This window comes from Halichoerus grypus, chromosome 7, assembly GCF_964656455.1.
Source record: "Halichoerus grypus chromosome 7, mHalGry1.hap1.1, whole genome shotgun sequence".
In the NCBI taxonomy this organism is placed as follows: Eukaryota; Metazoa; Chordata; class Mammalia; order Carnivora; family Phocidae; genus Halichoerus; species Halichoerus grypus.
The window spans coordinates 141,294,125-141,312,536 of record NC_135718.1 but is presented as its reverse complement, the minus strand read 5'-3'; the positions used below and the strand labels follow the sequence as shown (position 1 = coordinate 141,312,536).

Genomic DNA, 18,412 nt, shown 5'->3' with positions numbered 1-18,412 from the left:
GATTACATGTCTCATTTTAGATTGAACAGACAAATCTTTTTTTTTTTTTTTTTTTTCTGGGTGTCTGCAGAATGCTTGGATTTTCTCCTACATCTCAAAGCTCTTTTAATTCACTGCTCACAACCAAATTTACATCTTAATTGCAGAGTTCACATTTAACAATATAGACAGCATAATGCTACTGGTAATTAAGCTTTTACTACCTGCTTTTATACAGTATTCTCAGGCACAATTTTTGCTATGTGAGTTCTCATCTAAGAACTTGTATGAATTTAGACCCCAAATAAAAGGAATCAGGCCCATATCTTAGATATGGCCAAATACATGGCAGGAAAATTGCTTTCTTTCTGTGGGGGGACCAAATCATGTCTGTCATTTTTACATTCTGAATTTTAATGCGGCTGTTCTATTTTAGTGTTTGTTTTTTTAAAGACCTAGAAAATTTGAAAGGGTTGAGAGAGAGAGAGAGTTGAGTTCTGATATAGTGACTTCAACACACACTGAGTATCTGAACTAATTTATTTTGATCTCAAAGATTATACTATTTATATCGTGGAACACTTAAGATGCAAAAGGTTGGTAGCAGTAGAGCTGAATTATATCAAAATTGTGGGTCTTCCACTCTCCATAAGGGAGCAGTTTGCCATAAATAGCTGGTATCTATTCCAATATATTTGCTAGTATAAAATAGCCTGTAGTTCAAAATAGGACCTAAGAAAACTCTTTGTTGTAAGAAAACTAAGAACACATTCTACATTATTGAAGGAAAAATAACCTTCTCTTCTTACGCCCTTAAAAAAAGAAAAACAAACTTTTGATTGAGAATCTTAGTTTCCTAAATTATTATCTGTTTGAAACTAGTCCTTATAATGGCCAGACTGTGCGATGATTTACAAAATGTTTCTGGGTTGATTTTTTAAAGTATTCGGGGTGTGTTATGTAAAGAAACAAATATGTACACTGCATTTCATTTGGAAACTGATGTTTTGGGTAAAATCATATGTATTTGTATATGCCTCCCAGTTTGGAAGCTTGTATTGAAATAAGTATGATTAAGAACACTTTTAGTGCACTGTGTAGTAATGCTCTCCATGCGGGGGGGGGGGGGGAGAAAAAAGGAAACGCAGTCTTTATTTTGTCAAAATGCACTGAGATGGATTTAATGTACTATTTCCCCTACAGCCCTCAGACCGCCACCCCTGTAACTGGAGAAGCCAATTTGTCCTGCAGTTGTTTACCTTTGCTTTCAAAAGCTATGCATTGTATATCTATAGGTAGAGAGACAGCAGGTAAAGAAATGTTTACACGTATAATTTGCATAGGCATGCTCTCAGATTGTATTGACGCACTATTTCCTCTTCTGTAGTTGTGCAAAACTGCATCCCACCTCAGAGAGGACGATCCTAGGGGTTCACATGCCCTAACAATTTAGAAGAATGTCTTTGATTTTTCAAATGCCCAGTATGTATCAGGAAACCAGGAAAAGACGCGATTACGACGAATAAATGGGGAAGTACAGCACTAAATAAGCAGCAGCCCCCAGGGGTTTAAAACACAGACCACGGCAGGACAAACTTAATTCTCTACCTTCCGCAGAATCCTTTCCCAAATTAACTGGGAAGTGTGCGTGCGTGAGTTCTTCTTTTCAAGGCAAAACAGGTCTTAGGTTGGAAACCAAAGACAAATCCCTCCAGTGCCTAGAGAGTTAAGTTAGTTATGTTTCTTTTGTAGCTTCCCAGAAAAAGAGAGAAAGACAGACGGAAAAGAAAAAGCACAGTCTCTCCTGGGAGCGTTCCGATGGCTGCCGTGCCCGCTCCCTTTCTCCTCTCCCACTCGCGGTTCTCAGTGCCCGCGGCTCTCTGCACCCTTCCTACCTGCCTGGCTCCGCTCGCTCCGTGCAGCCTCCCGTCGCCTCCCTCCTGATTGGGCAGACGCCCCCCAATCGGCTGCGCGGCTGGGCCGGTGGGACTGCATATGTAAAGCCCTACTTCATATTAATAAGCTCCAATCGGGGCTTTAAGTCCTTGATTAGGAGAGTGTGAGAGCTTTGGTCCCAACTGGCTGTGCCTATAGGCTTGTCACTAGGAGAACATTTGTGTTAATTGCACTGTGCTCTGTCAAGGAAACTTTGATTTATAGCTGGGGTGCACAAATAATGGTTGCCGGTCGCACATGGATTCGGTAGAACTTTGCCTGCCTGAATCTTTTTCCCTGCACTACGAGGAAGAGTAGGTACCTTTTTCTTTCCTTTTTAAAACTCGCCGTGGGGGTGCGTGTGTGTGTGGGGGTGGACAGAATGTATCTTTGCACAAGGATTCAGGTAATGCCCCGGGAATGTTGTGTGCACGAGTGCTTGTTTGTGTCTGTCTTGTGCCTTTTGTGTTGAGGGTGATCTCCTAATTCAGTAAGTCGAGAATTGTTCTCTGACTACAATGTTACCTTTGAGGCAAAGCTCAGTGACTGTCAGTAAAATAGCTGTGTGACAGTCACTTCTTATTCAGGTGCTAAGAATAGGCACTTGGCACACATGCTTAGTGAACTGTTAAAATGCATCTTTTACTAGGACCCATTTTCCCAAGGAAAGATGTTTTAAAATACAATATTCAAAATGATTTATACTATTGAGTGCCTCTTATGTATTTGCAGTTTGACAGATATTTTCAGCTCTCTGTCATTTCTTGCCGCGCAGAGTTAGAGGCAAAATTGCACATTTACTAATTCTCCTTCAGAGAACAATTTAAAAACTAGCCCTGTGCAATTCAGGGCTAGAATAATGTTATTTGCATGGTTAGCGTTAAGTCAGCACTTAACTGACAAATCAGTCCATTAAGTAACATGAGATTTTCACACATTATAAATATTTAAGGAGAGAAAAAACTAAAGAAGAAGCAGTAGTGACTTTTAAAATTTCCCCTTGAATAGACAACGTTGAGATTGTGGATTTGTGTCATGTATCCTGTCCAGAAAATACAGAAAAGTACTTTTGTTCTTATATGCAGTTTAATTTGGATTTATGAATATCTTTATGCACAGGGATTTGTGTGTGTGTGTGTGTGTGTGTGTATATGTATCTTTGGAACGCTAAAGGTGGGGGAGAAGTGGATGGGGGTAGGACAAGTAAATTAGGCATTCTTGTGTAAATGAGTAGGTCACAAACTTAATTTCAACCCACTGTTAAGATAAAATATTAGTATATACCACGGGAGCTGTCACTGGATTATCTTTCTGTTGAGTCAGTTATATTGCTTTGCTTTCACATTACAGTAATACCAACTGTTATAATTCTGAAAAGAGTGCTCTTGGCAAACATCTCTCTATAGACTGTGAAGAAAATCTGAAACTCGCGAAGATGAGCTTAGTGCATTATAGGTAGATGTCCACTAGCTGTCCTTAGTGACTGCATATTGCATTGCTTTGTAATTAAGTAAGAGATGAAAACTGACTTGCAGTCTCAGTGGTTGCTCGTGTGTGTAGGAGTGTGAGTGTGTGTAGATACGTCTGTGCACGCTCGCACGTGCTCACACACACACACACACACACTTGCACAAGGGATATTCTCCAAGAGATGGACGTAGGAGGAACGGAAAGCTTGGAAGGTTGCATCCAGTTTGAAACACTCACAGCAAGAAACAACTTTAAATTGTGTGAAAATAAAAATGAAAAATAAACAAAGGTAGGACTGCCCACTCAAGTGTAGTTTGAAGGTTAGTGCACCTGGGGCCTTAGAATTGGAGGGTGTAAATGTCTTCATGTCAGGAAGAAGGCGTTATCCAAGCTCACCCAGATTCTGAACTTTCTCCTGTAAATAAATAAACAAAACAAACTTTAAAAATTCCCCAGAGGCTTCTTTTTAAAGTAGTTTTCTTGAATTTAACTTCTTATAGCTAATTTGAATAATTTGTTTAAATAAGCCTCTAAAAGCAAATTCATTTAAATGAAATCAGGGCACATGTCCTTTTGGCTTTGGCGCAAGATTCAAACTAGCTTTCTTTTTGGCTCAATTAAAAGTCATCTTTAAAAAATACAGATTTATTGTCTGGATGCAGTTCTGATGGTTATGTGGTTCACTGGACAGACAGAAAGATCTAATGCTAAGCAACACATCTGCCTCTCTGTCTCAATTAATAAACCACAGAATTTATACATGCTATTAATATTCATAGTAATTGTACTGGGTTAAACCCTATCACGTGTGCGTATACATAGAAATGAAATCAGAGTTATGCAGTTTCAGAGGAAAATATTAGGCAATTTCTGTTTTGGAGACTGTTAAAAAAGATTCATACAATTTATTGACCACCATTAGGAGAGCCTAAAATGTTAACCTATAACTATGTGTTTTTTATTTTAGGAAATGTGCCAGCACATTAAAGAACATAATGCTTGAAAGCTTGTTTCACATTTAATAGCAGTAATAACTGATAGCATACATAGATGAAAATAATATATCTGCTCATTTTGACATATGTGTCCGTCTAATCATTCTAAATGAGTGTGCTCATCACATGAATCCCTTTCAACCTCTGATTAAAATGTAACATTGACTACAGGATTATAGAGCGGACTTAATTTTACTGACTGTTTTAACAGTTGTCACAGCTGTTGGAAGAAGGAAAGGCAATTGAAACACTCCAAAACACGCAAGGCGAGGAGGAACAGTTTAGTAGATTCAGCCTGATCATAGAAATCCAAGCATTGCAAATGAAACAGATTTGTGTTTTAAAATTCCTCTTTGGAGGTATGCAAGGTTTATTTTGTATGGTTCACTCTTTCTGTGTCAGGGTTTTGATTTTTTTTTTTTTTCTCGGCCTCCTCTCTCCTTTTTAAAAGCTAATGTAAATTGAAACACAACTATCCAAAAGTAATACTATAATGTCAAAATATCTGAGATAAAATAGGCAGGAAGGAAAAATTTATACAGTAACAACAGCAACAAAAAGCCTAAATCTGAGTGGATTCAAATGTTTTTAAAAAAAGACAGGAGCTTGCCTAAATCACTTTAGATGTGATATTATTTGAAAACTATGAACAGACACTTTTTTATTTTTCTAAGAAAGAACACCTAAACTCCAGACTTGGAGCTCATCTTACTTTTCCTGCTGTTTCTTCTAAGTCTGTTGCAAACACCTGCAGACTTAAAGGTAGGTGGTGTAGGTGGGGTTTTCAGATGATTTCTTTGTAAATTGCTGGAAGTGACAACTAGCTGCACTTAGGAGTGAGTGTTCTTGAAGCTGTAGAATCTGTAACCTTGCTCATCACAGCACTAAAGCAAATAGATGAATTCTATTTTTCTGAAAATTTAACAGCCACTCTACATATCCCAAACTATAGATAGTCAAAATAGCCAGACAGTTTATTTTATGTAACATGTGATTTTCTCCTTGGAGTAAGCAAAAATAAGTGTTCCTGAGTTAATGGAATAAATGTGGAATGGGAGTGGTGAGTAAATGATGGGCACCCCATGTTTCACCAGCCCTTTGTGTCAGTGTATTTATGTATTACCTTATATACGTTTGGTGGTTAAGTTTAGAAATCCTCCTTTTGACAGAAAGGGCTGGAAAACAGCTTTCCCTTTCCTGGGCAGAGGCAAGGGTGATGGTGTTGGCTGGTTCTTAAAGTGATGGTTTCTCATCTTAATGTGTTTATGGTACTGCTGCTTTATTTACTGAGCCTTGTGTGTTGCAGCGGTAATTAACCCATGTTATTAGCAAAGCCCTTGTGGATATCCATTAATTCTCTTGCATGGATGATCATTTTTCCAGTGTTTTCCCCCCAATAAGGTATCATTGTTCTTTTTTTTTTTAAATTCTAAATTGACGGCCTTTGATATATTTCTTTGATTTAATCTGACCTGTAATATATATTGACCATCTTATAAAAAAGGATATTGTAATTCAGTTTTTAAAAATGCTAATAGAAGCTGGAGAAAAGATTTTTTTCCCCCCCTTTGGTTTTCTTTTCAAAGTAAAAAAGAAAAGAAATTAAGGTTTAAAAAGGAAATAATATAGGAAATCTGGTTTAACTCCTGGTTTTCCAGGTTTTAGAATTTACGATAATTTGGGTCTTTGAGGTCTTTTAATCAGATTTTTACTTAGTTAATAACACTTTAGGCATTTTTATAAAATATTGAGCCAGCAGAAAAATACTTGTGCTTCCTGTGCTGAGAAAAGATAAGGACCATCTCATTAGCTGGGCCATACTTTTGCAATTAATTTTAGATACATGGTGCTATTCATCAAAGAGGGCAGGTAACTTCTCTATGAGTCTGTTTAACAATACTTTCACAATACCTTACTCCTGCAAGAACTACAGACAAAGAAGAGACCTTTCTTTTGGAAGGTAGGCATAATGCCCAGTCTCAAGTCCGTATCACTTGTGAAAAATTCCTCAACATTTGTTTTAGCCTAGTGACTAAAAAAAATATTTCTTTGTTTTACTTTTAAAGTGCTGTGCAGTACCGAAGGTTTTGCTTGTATGATTTCATAAAACATTCAATTCTGTGCTTATGGTTGATACTTTGTCAGACAAGTGGCAATTAATAGCAGTGATTTCTGTGAAACCAATTAATATCAATAAACTTTTTAGAACCACCTATTAAGCATTTAGAAATAAGAGAAGAGCATCGGAGGTATTTCAATAGAACTTTAAAGTCATTGCAGTAGAGAGGCTTGGCTTGGAATTTTGCTTCATAGCAAATTCATGGAAGAGAGAAACAATACAACGTTGATCTGTTATAAGTGCATATGAGCTCCGGCCCTAGCCAGCTCTCTGGAGAAAATCTTTGATTACACTGGCCCAGTTTGTTCAGTTTTTATCTCTTTTACATCCACTGGCCTTGTATTAAATTGTCATTGTCCTAAAGCGCTTGAGATAGAAATGAATTGCAGTTCTCTACATTCTCTGACAGTGAAATATTTAGGTTCTCTTTCTCCAATCATACTTATGTGTATATTTGATAGCGCAGGGATGACGCCAGGCATCTCTGCCGCTTCTCATTCTCCTGACTGCATTTCGTATGTTTTGCTGTTGATTATTTTCATCACCATGTGTATATGGATATACATGGTCTGTACTATTATAAATACATCAATACACATATGGTACTTTAAAATCTAAGCAGTCGACAGAATACACACACGTGTGTGTTTGCATGTATAGTATGCACGTGAAATATGTACCTTTGTGGGAAGAGTTATATGTGTAGAATATTACAGGTAGGCTGCTAAAGGTGTTCATTACATTTATAAAATAAAGTGAATCTCAAGTATTTTTCTGATCGATTAGTTGCCAGTTCAATTTGCCAGGCATGATTTTAACCTGGAATTAGTGTTTCGGGTATTTGCCAGGTCTGATTTTAAACTAAATTGGTTTAACTATATAGAAAGACAGGTAACAGGTAACCTAATAAGTCCATTTGTTTCTGATTTTATGAATTTTTAACTATTGTCATTCCTAAATTCAAAAGCTGGTAATCATAAATAATTTGTAAAATAGGAAATAAGCTACTAATATTAAATGCATAATTTAATGGTTTGGGCCCATGTCCAAGAAATAGTTTTGAATCAGCTCTTGGCTACATTCCTTTTTTTTTTTTTTTTTTTTTTTAATACAAGGGCCTGACAAATATACCTGAATGTAAACATGATAGCTCTCAGATAAATGCATAAATAGGAATCTTATTTATCTGTATTACATAAATATGTCATTTCCTCATTTTTTTTTTTTTTTTTTACTGAAAGCAAATATAGAAAACTAGTAAGTGTTCTATTTCTCTAAAGTACATCACAGATTTCAGAATTTTTGAATTTTACTCTAAGGGGTAAGTTTAGAGATCTATGATTTTGCTTAGTAAATCTGAGAGTGTTGAGAAAGAACACTTAGCCAACTGCTCTTTCTGTTGTAATTCTTGTTATTTATATTCTGGTTTAAATTCCTAGATTCATTTCCTATCGTTACTTGTATGTATAGCACTTTAATAAATTTAATGTTTCTCTCTCTTTTCTTTTTTTTTAAATCCTACTGTTTCTTTTTGACAATCCATCAGGTCAAAGTTAGCTTCTTATTATCTGAGGGTGATAACTGACAACCTTTGCCTTTTGAAGGATTGACCTGGCATCTCATTCTTGTGTCAGGTTCATTTTAGACTTCTACTTTCTAAGATCTAGGAAACCTCAGCTACTAAAAATAATTCCCATTCAGAGTTTTAGCAAACACATCTTTCCTCTGTACTTTTTCTTTACAGAAGTGCCAGGTGTTTCTTTTTCTCTGACTTGGACAATATTTCCCATTATTTTCCAAATGTATTTTTCTAATCAATGATACAAAACCATCACATTGAGAGGATTTAGATTATGTGGTGTGGTGTAAGTGTGTGTGGTATGCACGTGTGTGCACATGCATGCATCAGTCCTCTTTTTAATGAAAAAAATTTACAAATGTTTGGAGGACAGGCTTTTTATGCTTTGATTTCTTCAGATGTCATGCCATCGTAACTTATGGCAACAAATGTATATTTGGAAGATAACTCACTAAGGCAAACCATTAAAAGAAAGGTGCAGTTTTAAGTAAATTGACTTCTCACTGGTCAATTAAAGTGCACTTCAATATACTGGCATAGAGCTGTCTGTACATTTGAATATAGATATGCAACATTCAGCACTGGCCGTCAGAAATGCAGCCTATGGCTGGGGCTTTGGCACTTAAAATCTCTTTGATACTTGAAGTGTTAAACTCATGGAGAGCCTACCTAGGATTAGATTACGTTGTTCAAAAAAAAAAAAAAAAGAACTTAAAAGTACATTTATATTTTAATTGTAAAAGGCAGTCTTTGTCCTATACGTTCCTCTGTGCATTCTCATACTGCTTTGAGTGACACAGAATTGCATATATACGTTTCATCATTTTGATTGGAAGTACACATTATGTGTAATATGCTTTGGCAGCACTTACCTAGCCAAAGAAAACAAATTAATACTAGGCATACTGAAGGCTGTCAGGCATATCACAGATGTGTCAATTTAACTTTGCTTCATCATACACCTTCTCTGCAAACAATTGGTTAAGATGGTACTAAATAAAAGGGAAGCTACCGATAAATTCTCATATTATATCAGAGATTGATGGCTAGTAGAAGTGTAATGAAAACCAGCTTGCTTGCTTACTTCTCTTTAAAACTCTGTGGGAATACAGACAGCATAGACAATAATGAGTTTTGTACCAAAAAAAAAAAAAAAAGGAGTATGACTTAAACTTGTTCACATCTTTCTACTCTCTTGGAAGTAACAAAGGGATTTATTGCTTTAAAAGTCATTGAAGTGGTGAACCTCAGTTGCTCCTAAGTGTGAAGTAAATAAAGACTTTAAGAAGTGGAGAATCAGAAGGAGCATGGGCAATCCATCTTTAACAAGGGACATCTCTTTTTTGTTGCACTTTGCATACATTTTCTGAGGAAAAAAAAAATCTTGTGCCTTCTTTTCGTGTGGCTTATTCAAAATGCAAAAAGAAAAATGAAATTTGAAAAAGAGCTTAAGCACAGAAAATAGGCAGAAGCATATTAATTTTTTTCTCCTCCATGATCAGAATGCTTCTCTTGTACATGAAAATTGATTTTTCATCGATTCTAGGAAGATTTTACTTATTTCTAATGGCTTTTGAGAATTTAAACAAAAGGCGCATTAAATAAACATATTTACTTTGCTTTTAATACTCACAATGTGAATTAAAATGTTTTAAAAGGTGTTCTTTTCAAGGCAGTTATTATATTTACATCTTATATTTATAAGAATTTATTATACTTTGAAAAGTGTCTAAAATTATATCCACAGTTAGCAAAAATAGTGAGTAATACGAAAAATTATAGAGACCAAGGTACTCATTTAGAGAAAAAAATTCAAATATGAGGTTGTTTAATCAATTGCCCTTTGCCCTCCATAATTCCAAATTATCACAGAACTTCAACTTCTCCAAAAACGTAAGCTGGCTGTGTTAAATTATGTTCATTTTTCCATAAATGAAGGAATCCTCTGACAATGCTTTCTTCATTGTCACTAATCTATTAAAATAGATCAGATATTTTGAGGAGGGATATTATGCCTGTAAGCAACTGTTCATGACCAAAGAAAGGGACAGATATATATGGTTGATGAGAATCGCGTCTTCTTTCTATGAGAAGGTGACGGTATACAGTTGGTGCTGGGGCCAATAAATGACAGAAGCATCCCTTTATCCATAGACTTAAATGAGACCTGCCTCATCAGTCATGGGATCATAGTGTCACAGATGGAGAAGCAACCATCAGCTGAATTGTACTGAACTACACACTTGGCTAATTCATCTTACTGCTCTACACATCTAAGGAAAGGCCCATTCTATTCTTGGAGTCTAGACAGAATCAGGAGTTGGGCTCAGGTGGGAGCATGTGGCCGCCTTTTTCTGTCCTCTCCTAGCCATTAAAGGAGGTGAGGAACAAATGGCCAATTTATGCACAGAAGCCCAAGCAGAGATTCTTTCCCAGGGTCAGAAATTTAGTATTCAGTTGTCCAAGTACATTTTAGATTTCTCTTATGTTCTATAAATGTCATTGTTGTCTTTCATGCTCTGAAGAACTACCCATAAATGATTAGGTATGTCTGTCAATTCGTATGAACCATGAACTGGTATAAGCATTTTTTTAATAGAAATGGAGAGCAGATCACCTACTTATGTTAGCCTGGATGATGATTCTTTCCTCATACCTTTATATGGAACTGTTCAGTTGGTTAAGTCTGAAGAATGAGAAAAATACCAAGAGGTTAAACACTCAAATTGTATTTTTAAAAATTTTTTTTTATTTCCTTATAGTGAACAAAACTTTAATGTCTAGAGCATTTATGAGGGTTTTAATGATTGGAAAATCTGTCCTGAGAATGTGGTCACCATATGTGACAGCCCTGCTTTCTATCTTGTCTTCAGTTTATGGGGTAAGTTCGGTGATACTGTCTATTGTCTTACTTTGCTTACATTATAGAACCTCTCTGCCTCCATATTGAGATAATCTGAAATGTGGGGGAAATGCCTGCTCAGTTCTAAAACACTTCCCTCAACCCCCTCAATTGCAGCAATATTTTCTTTTAAAATTTCTGTTTCTATTCATCTGTTTTGCTAAGGGATCATTTACTTTGATTAGAGGTAAGTACATGAGATTCATCCGTATTTGCATACACAGTATATTTTAACCCCCTCTCGAATTCCAAAGAGATTGCCTTCAACTTTTCCTATTTGTTTTCCTTTTGTGTCTGTTTGTTGTACATTCTAGTTGAGTGCTTTTATGGTGTTTTCTTGATTGTTGTCAGTTTGGGGTACTCACTGCTGACATTTTTGTTAAGTTAATGTCCCAGCACAAAAATCCATGGCAAACTGGAGTCTGGCTACAGGGCGTGGAAGATTCAACTTCTGTGTGATTGTGTGTAAATACAGTTAGTTAGTTGGGGGGGTTGATCAGATAGCTTGGCAGAAAGAGAGAGGAGCAGTACAAACTGTTTTCAGTAACTGTGCTGTTCATACACCTGATAAGATTGAGAGAGCTTTTCGAAATGCTGATAGGCTTTGAATAAGAAAAGAATAATCACTCTGCTACTGGCACCAGCTTATCGGGAACGAAGTAAAATGCCAACACTTTTACATTAGCAAAAGTAAATGTTTTAGACACTCTGTGCCTTTTTTCATTCAAGTTAAATAGCAGGGGTGCCTTTGAGTGTGCCATAATGAATAGAAGGATTTATTACCTTGACTAAATTACAGGTGAATATGTTGATAAAGGAACCTTCAGCATCAGCAGCAGCTTCTTTGATAAGCAGGTGCATCTATGCTGTACATTCTCTGGAGAAATTAAGTACGCCTTTTTCCACTCCAGTTCTATTAAACATCATTTCTGATGTTAGAAGATGCAGTTCTGTCCTGTGTCAGTCGAGTCCCCTTGTCTTCCAGCAGATGGGTGACAGGCATTTGAAACTTAGCTTATCGGACTTGTAAAATGCTAGTGTGCTGTTGTTGAATAAGTTAGGGCATGTGGATGTTTATGGCACTTGTGCTGAACCAGCAAAGTCCTATAGAAGAAACCTTGGCTTTTTTTCTCAGGAATGGAATAAGATTAATTATAAATTTAGAGTGCTTTAATGAGCAGATAAATGCATTTGTCCAAGCCACAGCCCATTTTAAAACACCTCCCCTTACAAAGAGAGAGATATTGGTTTTGCTCTTAATATAAACCATTAACTTTCCCAGCTCAACCATCTTCTCTTCTTTGTAATTTGACGCCTACAAATAATTTGGTGTATTCAGATTTGATAAATGATAGTGCAAGAGCAGATTGATTGATTTTGGATTACTATTGATTACTCTCAATGAGATCACTGTGACACACTCGAATCAATAGGATTCGATTAAGCAAGGCACCACTGTTCTATACATTCGGCAGCAGTGGGGAATTCAGGAACAGAATGTTCACAAGCTGATAAATTGACAAAGCGTTCAGCTTTAAATAGCCCTTTGTTCAGCACTAGTTCCTTAAAATATATTTCATTGGAAAGTTCGTTTTTGCAACTCTGGGCCTTTCTGTGGAAGAAAGGTCATCAGTTTAAGGTTTATTAAATTTTAACTAAAAACAACTGGGCTCCATTTAGGTGTAAAATAATTTAAGTACTTACTGCAGGCAACCTTCATGCTTTTGAGCTGTTGCTCAAAGGTTTCATTCTTTTATGAAGATGTCAATTGTAAACATAAAAATGCATCACTGGAAATGTAATGGTTTAAGATTCAGACCGAAATAAAAATTCCTGCCCGAGGAAAGCACTATAATCAAAATAAGGTGGTCTTAACTTTCCTCAGAAGTGGGCATGCTTAGGAGCGGCCCTGCAAGGCAGCGGCTGGTTCAGCCCCTTGATCAAGCAAGCACACACCGCTGGTGCTTTTCCTTCTTATCTGAGGGTATTCATCATGTCGTCACTACTACATGCAGAACGCTGAATATCATTTGATTTCAAAGCTGCGACCACTGCTGATACACTGGAGTCTTTCTGTCCTGAGCAAACTTACAAAGTCGCCGGGGGGAAAAAACTCATCCATGGTTCAAGCCCTTCGGGGAAGGATCAAGGATGAGATTTTTTCCCTCATATTCCATCGTGGTGCAGTCTTGGCGCTGGGAATGAAGCATGTGCTCTTCTGTTACGTGGGATTGCCTCTCAAAAAAGTGAGCCTTGGAGTAAACACTCCCCCGAAAATGTGAGCCATCGAATGTGCAAAACTTGATATCCAGTGAAATTTCGACTGCTATGGCCCGAGCACCCCAACTCGTCACAGGTTCAAGTGTGAAATATATACTTAGATAAATTGTCCCATTTTGATAATAATGAAACAAAACAAGACGAAACTAGGGGTGGCACTCTGAGGGAAAGTCAGGAGGAAAGTCAAGTTGGGAATCATGAAATTCCCTGACAAAACTTCAGCCTTTTTTGCCTGAAAGTGAGATAATAGGATTCTAATTAGGTTTTCATGAAACCACACGAAATTGCCATTTTTGTAGGTCAAGAAATGTTCATCTATCAGCATTTTCATGTGATTCAGCATAATAATTGAATTTCTTCCTATACTGTTCATATTATGTAAACAGATTGAAAGCGACAACTGTTTTTTTTTATTTGATTTTATGATGCGCTGTGTCAGGTTATGGGAGACACATGAATTCTGTCTACAATTATGGCGAGTATATCATGGGATCATTTTTAACAGCAATTTTTGTTTTCTTTAAGACTTGGGAGAGTTCCCAAGTACACAGTATTATCCATGCTGAGAAAGTCTGCATTTATCTGGCTTCTCACCTGTGGGAGCTAAGCTGCTTCTGAGAATCCATGTGAATTTTCCCTCCGCTGAGGGAGAGCATGGCACGAACAAGGGAGTAGGCTCGAGTGCTGACCCTCCAAAAAAGAGCACATTGCTGAGGATGGATAGGAAGCAAATTGGGGAAAAGATGCCGACACCTCAAACGTCTCATCCTTGCTTTCATTCATTAACAGAACCTTAATATGCTAGTTAGCACTTTGCACGCTTTCCCCGAGAGAAGTATTAAAACTATGCTCCATTAAATCTGTGCACCACTGAGGGTTAGGCAGACGCAGAACTCCCTGACTTGGCCGTGGAGCCCATGATGCTTTATTGGCTGTTGCAGGTAGAGAAGGTGCGTCGGGAGATGTAATAAAGCGATCCCAGAGTTCCCATTTGACCCCCCAGATGTGCGGCTCGTCCTGGAGCTGTGCCGTGCTGGCCAGTAGGGGCTCTCTGTGCCCACCTGTGGTCAGAGTCTGGCTCCCCGGGAGGAAGGACATGGGCTCGGGGTCTGTAGGTAGGAGAGGGGGGCTCTAGTACCACCCCCGGCAATGTCAGCCCAAAGTGCGTCCTGACGTAGGGTCAGGTCAGGCCTGGGTACGTTTTTCTCACTCTGGGAAAGCACACGGCAACTTGCATCTTGTTTCAGAGCAGAGGAGGGTGGGCATCGTTTACTGGAAACTTGATTGAGCGAATGCCTCCAACTGGTCCCACTGTCAGTCTCAGAGTTTTCCCTCAGTAGTGTATTTCCCCCCTGTCTGTGGCACTGAATTTGATTTATCACTGGTGCTAAGATCAAAAAAGAAGTCATTCCTTTTGATGTTTGCTATTAGGCACATGCAGTGCAGGGTGGGAAGCTGGGGGAGAGCGGCCTTAGCATCCGAGTCACTGTCCTGGTCACACGGTGGCCACTGATGGGGGAACATATATTTTGTATCTCTGTTCATTTTGGATGTAAAATTCTAGGAATAGAGAGTCTAGCCATAGGGCACTTTAAATTAATATTTAGGTTTGTTTCAGGTACAGATTCTTTTGGCAAGGACACAAAGCGTGGCTGACACGTCCACCTGATTAGGACAACATTTTTGTTTTTACTGCATGGGCATGAATTTTACCAAAAGACATACAAAGCTAAGAAATATAAATAAGCCAATGGGGTTCAGTCTTTCTTTCAAAAAAGAGCAAGTGGTTGCATTTATTGTTGGGTGGCAAACTGGGGGACATCGGAGCCTTATTTGCAAATGAGAGGAAAGATTTGCCGGGGTCTGCTTGTCCCGTCTTCTGGACCCTGGTCAGGCTTTGTTTGCAGCTCTGTACGGTAGCTTTTGTCCAGCTTCTCCGGGAGTGGGATTTCTCTGAGCAGCGTGAGCCCCAGCCCATCAGCAGGCTGCTAGTCAGCAGCAGGTGTGAACAACATAAAACAGGATTAACACTGAACCAAAGTGTGTACTAAAAACAGAACCCCTGCCTTGCTTTTAAAAGGACGGCAGGCCTGGAAGATAGAAGCCACTGTGGTCCCAGTACACTCCGTGTTTACTAAACAGTGTTCAATGAACTATGCAAATGGCTCTGTTTAGGTGCGGGGAAGGCCTGCAAAGGATCCTGTTCTCTCTCTCTCTCTCTCTCACTTGCTTTTTTAAACTGTAAACTCAAAACTTAGGTAGAAAATTCTTCTTAGACTTTCAGAGGGGAAACACAAAACAGAACCAATGTGATCTGGATAAATCTTGCACGAGGATTATAGTTAATATTGTGAAGGTACTGTCCTTAGTTACTAATTGAAGTTGATGGTTATTCAGTGTTCTGTATTTCCAACCTCTAAAAGATACTATCGGTTGGTTTATCCTACGATTTTTGTGTGTGTTTAATTATGTGCCTTAACTTATATTTTTCACCTTAGGTAGGTGAACCACAAGGAAGTAAAATAAGTAATTTCATTAGAGATTGTACCCCCTCTCCCCAAATTCTTTTTTTCAATCAGTGATACCTACATATGAAGAAGAAAGCCAGCCGGCACACACAAAAAATCATAGTTAATTTAGGAAGACTGCCTGTTTTTAACAAATTGGGCATTGCATCAAATTTATGACATTTGAGTCACTTTATCAATATTTTGTTTAGGAAAGAGAAAAGGGGCACTTCAAAATCTATTTCTCTTTTTAAATTATGCTAATTATAGTATATACTATATATTTGGATAAAATTAAAAATTTTTTGAATTGGGATATCTATGTTTTGTTAGGTTTAGATTAACTTGTCTTGTGGAGCTTTAGGAGTTGGACACATCCAGGAGGGGTCCTGAAATTGGGAAATAAATCAACCAGTTACAGAAATTGTATTATATGTATAGATACACACACACACACACACACACACACACACACAGACACATGCCTTATCTATTCTTTCAACACATGTAAAAAAATATAGGGTTTTTTTGTGTGTGTATGAAATGTCATTATATGACATTATATGATTTCTAACACTGCAAAAATATGTTCAACTATAGATATTTATCTAAGATGTATCTGTTCGAGAATATCATATATACTTTACTAAAGGATAATTTTGAAATGTTAAAAATCACAATTATAATTACCATTCACTTTGAGTAACATCTGATAGCATACATTACCTTTATTATCTTTTATATCCAGGCCTTAAATTGAAATTACCTATTCATCCCTTCACTCTTTGCTTATACTTACTGTTTTTTATTTTTAAAATAGCAGGTTTTTTTAGGTGAGACTTTGCTGCTTTTTATTTTAGAAGGAATATTGTCTGCCAGTTTAATTGTGGGAGTCTTAACACACCTTGAATATACCAAGAATATCCCAATCATTATGAAATATATAAATTCTAAGATTACATTTTAATTCCGCAGTTCCTACCTTTAAATGTTAACTTATAGCCATTTGCCTTATAATGCGCTTCTTTCTAAGAAATGTCCATCCCCTTCTGGTTAGTATTATTAAGTACCCTCTGTAGTGTACATTAATTAGGTTCTGGGCAAATAGTTTAATGATAGTTAATGAAATCAAGTTTAAAAGATATCAGTTTAACATTGATTTTGGAAGTGTATTTTTCATAACCAACTCTCTGGTGTCAAATTGATTGCTTATAGTAACTTTTCATGTTGCATCGAAAAAGATTACATGCATTGTTTTGCAATCTTTTAAATCACTCAGAAATCAGTTTAGTGCATTAAACTACATTTTCTTGATCATTCATTCAAAAATATTTGTGTACAAGCACTGTCCTGGGCACTGAGATCCTGAAATAAATGATTAAAAATTATAAAATGATCTTGGGTGCATAAAAACCACTTAAAAATGTGCCTTTTTATACCTGTGTCTCCAGTTTCAACTTGGGTCAGTCTTCAGAAAACGATTTCAGGAATTTAGGTAGCAGGAGTTTTAAAACTTAAGCATACTGAAGCTTCCCGCCTAATTTTCTGGTTTTGGCTTCTTAGGACTGTTACGAAGTTAGCACCATGAACACAATTAGGAATGGTACATTCAGATCCTGAGTATTTCAAGAGTGTGACTGGGGGTCTTGGAGCAGTCAAGTCTGGTCTGGCCTGTCTTCCCTCAGCTGCAAAAGCCATTTTGACAGGGTTTCGTTGGGAAGCCTTTGAAGATTTGATCACCAAAGTTGCCTTTACATCTTAAAATGCTCTAAATTAGTTGTATATGGTTTGTTTTTCAGAGTGGAAATGAGAGGGGAATTAATTTTTTAAAAGATCATGTAAAAAAAAAATTTCATAGATCGTAGGGAAAGCAAGGGGGATTTATTTGAACTCTGGAAGGGCTTATGTAGTTTGACTTTAAGGGAAAGGTTTGACTTCGTAAACTCATTCTAACCAAAATAAATGACTATTGAAAGGTAGTTTTTGTAAGAAGACCTTGCCCTTAATCTTGAGATAATTTCACAGCTACTGTCTGTCCAGAATTCCTGCAAAACTGCCCCGTAGAGTTCCCAGAAGCCTGGGATTTCAATTTGCTTGTCTCTTTGCAGCATCTCTTCAGTGGATGCATTTTTACTCCAGTGTTTTATTTATTTATTTCTTTGAAGATACAGATTGGTTCGCTTCAGGTCATTAAAATTATTGTCTTTCACATTTTTAGGTGTTTATAATTAGATGATTAGTGAAGTTAGGTAATAAGATTTATATTGGCATCAGTTAAGTTTATAGAAGGATTAAAATCATGGTGTTGTGGTACCATTGCCCATCAGAATATGCCAGAAATATCTCCGGAGAATTTTTGTCAAGTGTTTATGCTCAATTAAAATTTATACTACATGTTACTGAGTGACTGTCTCGTGATAGCTTGGGCATCATGATGTTATAAGCTTCCAATTGCAAGTGATAGGCAATGCGATTTTTTGTGTGTATTTCAGTACTATAGAAGTACAAACTTGGGAGGGGAAATGCCACACTTTTGGAAATGACACCAGAAATATAAGGCAAAGAGTTGCCCCAGTTCAGGTATAGCTAATATTTTCTGTAATGCCAAAAAGCTATAGAATTGTAGTTTTTATCTCCTCCACTCGA

At 37.2% G+C, this 18,412-nt stretch overlaps 1 protein-coding gene across 10 annotated transcripts in view; it reads left to right on the top strand.

Moving 5' to 3' along the window:
• Positions 1-18,412, top strand: part of ESRRG (estrogen related receptor gamma) — a 565,965-nt gene that overhangs the window by 339,452 nt on the left and 208,101 nt on the right. The window contains exon 1 of one of the 10 annotated variants that reach the window (XM_036111130.2): positions 2,029-2,228. The exons of the other annotated variants lie outside the window; for them this stretch is intronic. Coding sequence (XP_035967023.1) covers positions 2,173-2,228 — 56 coding nt within the window. The 5' untranslated portion in view covers positions 2,029-2,172. Of the gene's footprint in view, positions 1-2,028; positions 2,229-18,412 lie in introns of those variants that run through there. 10 annotated transcript variants of the gene reach the window in all.